The sequence below is a fragment of the Oreochromis niloticus genome, linkage group LG7 (genome assembly GCF_001858045.2).
Source record: "Oreochromis niloticus isolate F11D_XX linkage group LG7, O_niloticus_UMD_NMBU, whole genome shotgun sequence".
Lineage (NCBI taxonomy): Eukaryota > Metazoa > Chordata > Actinopteri > Cichliformes > Cichlidae > Oreochromis > Oreochromis niloticus.
The window spans coordinates 9,934,867-9,944,803 of NC_031972.2; the positions used below are offsets into that span (position 1 = coordinate 9,934,867).

At 42.9% G+C, this 9,937-nt stretch overlaps 1 protein-coding gene across 1 annotated transcript; it reads right to left on the bottom strand.

The window, feature by feature from the left end:
- Positions 1–4,524: 4,524 nt before the first annotated feature.
- Positions 4,525–5,724, bottom strand: pnx (posterior neuron-specific homeobox). Its single transcript, XM_005449493.4, has 2 exons — positions 5,422–5,724; positions 4,525–5,329 (listed from the first exon to the last, which is right to left on the bottom strand). The coding sequence occupies exons 1-2, from the start codon at positions 5,540–5,542 to the stop codon at positions 4,881–4,883; spliced, it is 570 nt and encodes a 189-aa protein (XP_005449550.3). The 5' UTR covers positions 5,543–5,724; the 3' UTR covers positions 4,525–4,880.
- Between the last annotated feature and the right edge of the window lie 4,213 nt (positions 5,725–9,937).

The following is a 9,937-nucleotide window of genomic DNA, read 5'->3' on the forward strand; positions in this document are numbered from 1 at the left end:
AGTTGCAATGACCTAATATCTCATGCCATGCCTGTATGTCATGACAGGTGTTACACTTATCATTACCCTCAAATTCAGTCTGCAAATAGTACAACTTGCCATACACATGAATGTTAAAGTTAGTACCGTCTTTGTGGGTCAACATGTCCTGCCCTTGTTTAAAGGTGACTGTTGCTCCTAATGCAGTGGCTGACTTTACGGAGAATATGTTCTGGGGGTATGATGGAATAAACAGTGCATCTTTCAGCGTTGCTTTGCGTCGCTGGCCTGTATTGTCAATCAGGAACACCTCTGCGTCCCCCCTCTGTTGGGCGATGCCTCTGCACTGGGTACTGTCTGCCAGTTCCACGCTGTGTGACTCCGGTCTGAACGCATCATCAAAGCTCTTGAACTTGGCGATGTCGTTAATGATGTGTGAGGTAGCCCCAGTGTCGACCAACAGGCCTTTCTCCTGAATGCTGTATGCTGACTGCTGGACATTGATGTCTGCGCCCTTAATCCTGAAGGCATAATCCGGCGTTTCTGCTTTGGATCCGTTGCCGCTCTCATCTGCGACCTTCCGCGCACCATCTTGTTTGTCTTTATGTCTACATGTGGTATCACTGTGTGTGTTGCTTTTGCAATGACTGCACCACGTCCTCCGTCTGCACACTTTTGCTCGGTGGCCTTTTAGTCCACACTTGAAACACACAATGTCCACATCGCTCTTGTATCTGCATTGTGCGCTGGATCTCGTGTGCTCAGGCCCGGTTCTTACTCCTGTTTTCATTATGTTGTTGCTACACTCCGATGCGCTTGACTTTTCAGTGTCTTCGAAACTCCGTAGCTTTGTTTTGAACTCAGCAAATGTCATATCGTCTTTATCATGGGTAACGTGTATTGCAAATGGTTTAAAACTTTCAGGTAGTCCTTTTAAAACCATAGCAATCAGTAATCCATCACCTAAAGTCTCACCCACATTGCGCAGAGCTGTAATGGCGGCCTCTGCTCTGATGACATAGTCTGTGACCAGAGATGGGCAGTAACGCGTTACTTGTAACGCGTTACTGTAATCTGATTACTTTTTTCAAGTAACGAGTAATGTAAGGGATTACTATTGCAAAAACGGTAATTAGATTACCGTTACTTTCACGTAGGAACGCTGCATTACTGCGTTACTAAAACCGTGATTTTTTGCGAGAACGTCTCATGACAGTGACGTAAGCGAGTGCGACGTTCGTGACAACAGCTGTCTGCAGATCATAATATATCGAGTGCGGGACAGAGTGTAGCATGCAGCGTTTAAAGCGTGGAAGTACTGACCTTATTTTGAGTTTGAGTCCATAAAAAGTGACAAAAACATTAGCGTCCGTTGTGCGTGGGAAGAAAACTTCTTTTTACAGCGGAAAAACCCCTAAACTTCCAAGCAAGCACCGAGTGTACTACAACGTAATGTGAAATTCACAGAGAAACTCGCGGATTCTTCCACTGACCGCTGCAGCACACGTGCACCAGGGTAAACCTCCACCTACCCCAGTCCTGCTTTACAGGTGAAAATAGAGCAACAGGACCGCTAGTCTTTGATTTTATTTATTTTCTGCTGTGTTTTACTTGCATCTATTTGAAAGAGTGAGTGTAAACACAAAAAAATATTTTATTTTATGTGCTGAAATGTGCAGAAAATAGGTTTAAATGTTAAACGAATTTCTTCCAGTCAGAGAATGTTGCATATAATTTAATTTTTGCTTGATGCATAAAGTTAAAAGATTAAAACTAATAAAACAAGTTTTAAAAAGAGACTTTTCCATTTGATTACATTTTGTATGATGAATTATGCAGCAAAAGTAGAATTGGGCTGAAAGATCTATCGCTTTATCACCTATTCAGGTTGTAAATCGTGTTTTTAAAAAGTAACTAAGTAACTAAGTAATTAATTACTTTTGAAAATAAGTAATCAGTAAAGTAACGGGATTACTTTTTGGGGGAAGTAATCAGTAATTAGTAACTGATTACTTTTTTCAAGTAACTTGACCAACACTGTCTGTGACAGTCTCTTCGCTCTTTTCTGAAGCGATGTTAGCATGGTGTACAGGTCGATGATTCGGGGCTTTCCCTTTCCAGCGTAGTAGTCCCTCAATATTTCTAATGCTCTTCTTCCATTATCAGGGGCATCTCTCATAATCAGCGAGAGGCTTTTATCGTCCAAAAATTGGATTAACTTAGCGTAAGCGTCAGCATTCTTCTTACCGTCTGCCGCTACTTCAGCCTCACTGTTCGGTTCCTTCAGAACAGTGTCTTTTAATCCCAACAAGTGCAAATATCCTAGCACCTTAGTTTCCCAAAGTTCATATTTGGTCTCATCTCCGTCAAACATGAGTCGAGGCAGCCTGCTTGCTCCTCATTGATCCATGTTGCTATTTAGCCCGCTATCCGTTTCAGCTCCAGATCTTCATAAGAAAAAACTCCTCTTCGAGTCGGCCCTGGGCCCATAACCTGTTGAGTATTGCAGCATCAACAGCGATCAACTCGAAGGAAAATGACGACGGAGGCAAAAATGACCTTAATAGTTTGGGAACTTTATTCCACACCAACAAGTGGCAAAACTTTCCTCATGGATGCCATTGTTGTTGTGGTATAGTTTTTCTTCTTAGGGGCGTGATGACGCAGCATAGTGCCCTTACAATGAAACAGTGCCTCCTTGTGGTGACAACTAAAATACTCTTTCTCTGTTAAACAACAGTAACCATAATGCAGCTAAACACACTGTACAACATGAGTACACACAATAAATATCTTAACAAGAAAGACAGAAACAAGAAAGACACCACAAATCGCTCCTTCCTCATTAGGTGCAGCAGCAAAAATAAAAAAGAATGAATTATCATTATGGCTATCAGTAACGGTGTTAGCAAACTAGCTATCCAGCATAAATGCATTGATTAGCGTGCTGCTGTGACATTAGCTTTAGCTTTTAGCTTACAGTATTTTATGTTTTTTTAAACATAAAATACTGTAAATACAGGCTTCAGTTACCCAGTTTAATATGCTGCGCAGACCAAATGGCACCTTATTTTGATGAATTACATATTACTCTTCATATCTGTGTGCCTGGACCAATGACTGTAGAAATTGGGTATTTCGAAGAGTGCCATCTGTTGGTCAGAAAGTGGCATTCAAGTCCTCAGACTCCGATGACACCATGCTGGTCCTGTGACTGAACAAAAATAAAATCACTCTTAGACACACATCATTTACCTACTTTCATTAAGACAAATAATACAATATAATGAATAAGGTAGCATTCAAGGTTTACATTTTAAAAATAAAAGTATGTTGACTTCTAATGACTAATTAATGTCTGCCAGTTTTTGCTCTTTATGCATTCAATATGGTGTGATTTTTCTTATGATTACAATTGTAATAAGAGAAATCAGATCACCCATAATCTCAGGAAATACAAAACTACTGTAAAAGCATGTTGATTCCAAGACAAGTTGTTTGTCCATTTATCTAATGTCAAAGGCTGGGCTTCTCTCATTTTTTCAGTTTTGAGCCTCCTTTCTCTTTCTGTATCTTGAGACCCCAAAAATATCTTCCATCTTATTGGACATTTAATTTCATGGACATTTCTCATTTCCTAAAATGCTTCTGAGACAGAGGAGGCACAGGTGTTTGTTTTTGTAAGTGATTTTACAATGTGTTATGTAGACAAGGAGCAACAAAAAGTTGGACTATACAAATCATGAGGACAATAAAGTCAGTGATTTATTGTATTCTTAAGTTTTAGTTATTTGAGGTCATTTTTAAGTGAGTGTGATAAGACAAAAAACAATAAATCTACATGCACTGTAGTGCTTAAGTCTAAAGCAAACACTTGCAAATAAAGTTTTCCTATGAAATGTGGTTTAAGCTGTAAAAAATGTTTCTTTAAACTGTCTGTGAGAAATAAAAATAATGTTCTGGAAGTATCTCCCATGTGTAACATAGTAGCAAATTTACTGTTAGTTTGAGTAACATGAGACATTAATACCTAAGAACAAATAAGAATACAAAATAGACACAATAAACAGTAGAGCATAATAAAAATAGTGCTTCTTTATTTGTATACCTTATATAGCTGGCACAGAGTGAAAGTGAAATTAAATAGAAGCAAGTGACCATCCAGCAGTTCAGAGTGAAGGCTCAGGGGTAAACTAATAGGTCTATTTTACTTTTACTAATCAGTGGCTTAATGCTGGATAGCTAGTCAGATAACATGGCTGGAAAACATGGGCCCATATCTCTTTCTTCTGAGAAGAGTGCTGTCACTTGTTCACAGTTAAAGTTACAGTATAGTTCTTATTGGGTCTTGTGCCAACTGATTTTCGGTGTTCCATAAATGTCCCTGCACAGTTGCATCCTGAACATGATAAATGTTAGTACTTACTCCAAAATCCCTCAATGCATCCAAACTGTAACACAGAATTGTCTTAAAAAGAAACTGCTAACCAGTTTTGAATCCAACAGTCAGACTCCAAACAGAATTCAACAATTCAGGATTTTTTTCGATAGTTTGTTTTAATTTAAATCTAATTAACAACCTACCGCCTTTACTAGCACTGTGTAATGAAGAAGAAAAAACTGTCTGGGTAACAAATGAAAAGTAATTTGAAAAAAATAAGCTTTTACAAAGTTGTTTATCGGAATAAATTATAATTACATTAGAGAGCTTTAAACATTTAACCCATTTTCATTTCTAAACACATTCCATTTGTATAACTTGTTATCAAAATTTTGATAACACTGCAATATTTTTGCAATGTAATCTTTTTTGAAGATGCTGGTGTGCGGCATCTTTTTTGAAGATGCTGGTGTGCGGCATTCTGGTCCAGTATTCATTCACTCCGTGCGTATTTTACCCCTCATGCGTAATAATGACAGATGTGCACCGGGGCAGCGATGCAAACAGCTGGAGCGGAGGGTGCTGCTGGCGAAAAAGAGGACTGTAGTACAGAGAGGAGCAGAGCGCAGGATGGGAGGACAGAGTGTTCATCTTCGCCCTCCTTCGCCTGCAGACGCTCTTTCTTCCACTTGGTGCGCCTGTTTTGAAACCAGATCTTTACCTGAGTCTCGGACAAGCGCATGGCCGAGGCGATGGTGAATCGCTCCAGCACCGACAGGTAGTGGCACTTCTGAAAGCTCTGCTCCAGAACCTGCAGTTGCTCCAGGGTGAATGCGGTACGGACCCGGCGGCTTTTTTCTTCCGAGCTCTGAAGCTGCGTAGCACACAGACCTCTGGTCATAGGGCTGTTGTTTTCATATGAGGTGCGATGGTGCAGCTTTCTGGATTTATTTCTGGAAGTATGACTTCCTTAAAGAGAACGATAAATTATTGTTTCACCCGTGAATACATACATTACATTTAAAGTTAAATTCTCGGGCCTCAGAGAGTTTTATTCTCACCTGGAGCTACGGTGTCGCCATTACGTATTTTTTCCCCTGTAAACTTCGTGGGGTCCAAAATATCTTCCACGGAAAACGATGTTTTGTGGATAAGCGGCAATTTGGCTTCAGCTGGCTGCATTTCAGCTTGCAGTGGTCCGCTGAGGGCACAAGTAATCAGTGTTGGTGTCTGTGCTTATATGTACTGCCTCTTCGAACACCACCGGGGCGCTTTGAAATTTACATGTCATTCAAACAGATACCCAAATGAAGCAATGCGTCTTCCAGAAACAATAGCACTCAGCGCCCACCATGTGCGGACGATCTGTGGGACCCTCCGGCACTTCAAAATGTAAATGTGAGGCCCCAGGGTTGGGGGTGGGTGGTGTGGTGTGGTGGGGCAGTTATTTATTGCTCCGGATCCGGTTAAAATGTGCCTTCTTTATTTCAGCTCGCGTTCCTTATTGTAGCTCGGCAAGTTATTGTTTGCAAATAGGGGATTTTCCGCTGACACGTGAATGCTGGTTGTTATGCTAATTTATTGAGTCGTCAAAGGGAAAGTTTCAGCCTTTGCCTCCCTTGTATTCCACTTTTCAGGATGCCATTTGTATTTTAGAGCTTAGGTTTTATTAGCTTGTAGGTTTAATTAGAAGACCACAGACAACTTTATGACAGCCATCGGATCAGCCCTCCTCGTTAGAAAGACTGTTAAGATGTGAAGATAGATAAGTTTTCCATCACTCTTTCTGTTAATTATTTTATGTATTTGGTGATAAAATGCTTATTAAATCTAATGTTATAACACCCAGCACGCCCCTGCGGGCGGTTTATCCTTCAAGCTCGGGTCCTCTACCAGAGGCCTGGGAGCTTGAGGGTCCTGCGCAGTATCTTAGCTGTTCCCAGGACTGCGCTCTTCTGGACAGAGATCTCCGATGTTGTTCCCGGGATCTGCTGGAGCCACTCGCCTAGCTTGGGAGTCACCGCACCTAGTGCTCCGATTACCACGGGGACCACAGTTACCTTCACCCTCCACATCCTCTCGAGCTCTTCTCTGAGCCCTTGGTATTTCTCCAGCTTAAATCTAATGTTATTATATATATATATATATATATATATATATATATATGTGTGTGTGTGTATATACATATATATATATATGTGTGTGTGTGTATATACATATATATATATATATATATATATATATATATATATATATATGTATATATATGTGTGTGTATATACATATATATATATATGTATAAAAAAAAACACCCAGCACGCCCCTGCGGGCGGTTTATCCTTCAAGCTCGGGTCCTCTACCAGAGGCCTGGGAGCTTGAGGGTCCTGCACAGTATCTTAGCTGTTCCCAGGACTGCGCTCTTCTGGACAGAGATGTCCGATGTTGTTCCCGGGATCTGCTGGAGCCACTCGCCTAGCTTGGGAGTCACCGCACCTAGTGCTCCGATTACCACGGGGACCACCGTTACCTTCACCCTCCACATCCTCTCGAGCTCTTCTCTGAGCCCTTGGTATTTCTCCAGCTTCTCGTGTTCCTTCTTCCTGATATTGCTGTCATTCGGAACCGCTACATCGATCACTACGGCCGTCTTCTCCTGTTTGTCTACCACCACTATGTCCGGTTGGTTAGCCACCACCATTTTGTCCGTCTGTATCTGGAAGTCCCACAGGATCTTAGCTCGGTCGTTCTCCACCACCCTTGGGGGCATCTCCCATTTTGACCTTGGGACTTCCAGGTTATACTGTTCCTGTACACTATGCCGGCCACTTGGTTATGGCGTTCCATGTATGCACAAGAAGCTGGAGAAATACCAAGGGCTCAGAGAAGAGCTCGAGAGGATGTGGAGGGTGAAGGTAACGGTGGTCCCCATGGTAATCGGAGTACTAGGTGCATTGACTCCCAAGCTAGGCGAGTGACTCCAGCAGATCCCGGGAACAACATCGGAGATCTCTGGGAACAGCTAAGATACTGCGCAGGACCCTCAAGCTCCCAGGCCTCGCGTGCTGGGTGTTTTATTTTTATATATATACACACACACACACACACACACACACACACACACACACACACACATAAAAACACCCAGCACGCCCCTGCGGGCGGTTTATCCTTCAAGCTCGGGTCCTCTACCAGAGGCCTGGGAGCTTGAGGGTCCTGCGCAGTATCTTAGCTGTTCCCAGGACTGCGCTCTTCTGGACAGAGATCTCCGATGTTGTTCCTGGGATCTGCTGGAGCCACTCGCCTAGCTTGGGAGTCACCGCACCTAGTGCTCCGATTACCACGGGGACCACCGTTACCTTCACCCTCCACATCCTCTCGAGCTCTTCTCTGAGCCCTTGGTATTTCTCGAGCTTCTCGTGTTCCTTCTTCCTGATATTGCTGTCATTCGGAACCGCTACATCGATCACTACGGCCGTCTTCTTCTGTTTGTCTACCACCACTATGTCCGGTTGGTTAGCCACCACCATTTTGTCCGTCTGCATCTGGAAGTCCCACAGGATCTTAGCTCGGTCATTCTCCATCACCCTTGGGGGCATCTCCCATTTTGACCTTGGGACTTCCAGGTTATACTCGGCACAGATGTTCCTGTACACTATGCCGGCCACTTGGTTATGGCGTTCCATGTATGCCTTGCCTGCTAGCATCTTGCACCCTGCTGTTATGTGCTGGATTGTCTCTGGGGCATCTTTACACAGCCTGCACCTGGGGTCTTGCCTGGTGTGATAGACCCCAGCCTCTATGGATCTTGTACTCAGAGCTTGTTCTTGTGCTGCCATGATTAGTGCCTCTGTGCTGTCTTTCAGTCCAGCTTTGTCCAGCCACTGGTAGGATTTCTGGATATCAGCCACCTCCTCTATCTGCCGGTGGTACATACCGTGCAGGGGCCTGTCCTTCCATGATGGTTCCTCGCCTTCCTCCTCTTTCTTGGGTTTCTGCTGCCTGAGGTATTCACTGAGCACGCTGTCAGTTGGGGCCATCTTCGTGATGTATTCGTGGATGTTTCTTGTCTCATCCTGGACTGTGGTGCTGACACTCACCAGTCCCCGGCCCCCTTCCTTCCGCTTAGCGTACAGCCTCAGGGTGCTGGACTTGGGGTGAAACCCTCCATGCATGGTAAGGAGCTTTCTTGTCTTTATGTCAGTGGCTTCTATCTCCTCCTTTGGCCAGCCTATTACCCCAGCAGGGTACCTGATCACGGGCAGGTATATATATATATGAGGTTTAGAATTATTATCCAAACAAAAAGGGGTATCCATTAAAACATATTTAAAGGGTTACCCACAAAACAGAAAGAATTCAGCATTTTTTAAACTGAACTGACTAAACTGTTGATGACTGCATTAAACAGGTAACCCTAAATAACACGTGATGCTCATCTCCAGTGTAAAAAATGGCTTATCTTTATTATCAAAACTTTCTTGTGCCTTCCCTACATACATATATTTCTACACTTAGTTATTCAAACAAACTAGATATCTTGTATGTACACAGTAGCGGTTATTGATACGGGCGACACGGGCAGTTGCCCGGGGCGGCATAGTGGTGGGGGGCGGCATCACGGGCATCGGCAAAAAAAAAAAAAAAAAAAAATTGCTCGTACTCATGCTGCCCCGACATCATGCGCATTTTGGGAATGTCATTGGCACCGATCGGTTTTCTATCGCCCATTTGCTGGGAGTAAGGGCGCCCTCCGTTTGCGAGGTGCGCCTGCTGCTTGCGGCACAGGGCGGGGCGGCGGGGGATTCTCTGGCTGGCTGGCGCAGCATCTAATAACCAACTCGCAAAATAAAACAAAATAAAAACAAACCAACAAACACGAAAACACCAGACATTATGATACAGACTTATAATTTGCACCGATGTTTTTTCGAAATTCTATACGCGAAAAGTGAGCGCGAGAGCCCTCGGTGCGCCTGCTTGCTGCTGAAATCAAAGTAAACTTTATTGTCATCTCCGCTATATACAGTACAGCATATAGAGAGACGAGACGACGAGGCTCCAGTTACAACAGTGCAAGTAAACAAACAATAAATATAAGAGGAGTAAGAAAATAAATATACACTTTAGGACTAGGGGTGAAGGGATCAATAACAATTTAAAATTTATAATTTACAGTTTGATGATTTAAAGTCTCATACACAACCCGGGAGACATGCTGCTTCCAAATAGAGCACATTTCATTCATAATGTTGTAAATCCAAGCCCATTATGTATTCATGATTTGAATCCTGGGTTGTGCGAAATCCCAGAAATAAACCCTAGACAAAGCGAATCTGTGAAATAAGGTGTAGGCCTATTAGGTTATATTGTGGTGATCCTCGGGTTGGGGGATGGGTGTTCATACTGGAGTGCAAAATTAAAACCAAGATGGACAAGAAAAGTTCAAAGCCATCAGTTTAGAAAAAAGAGAAAAGAGGAGGAGGAGAAACGAGCAAAAGATACAGGTAAGCAGATGTGTCATTGGATCATAGCAGGTCATGTATCCTGAAACAATCAGAATCAGAATACTTTATTAAT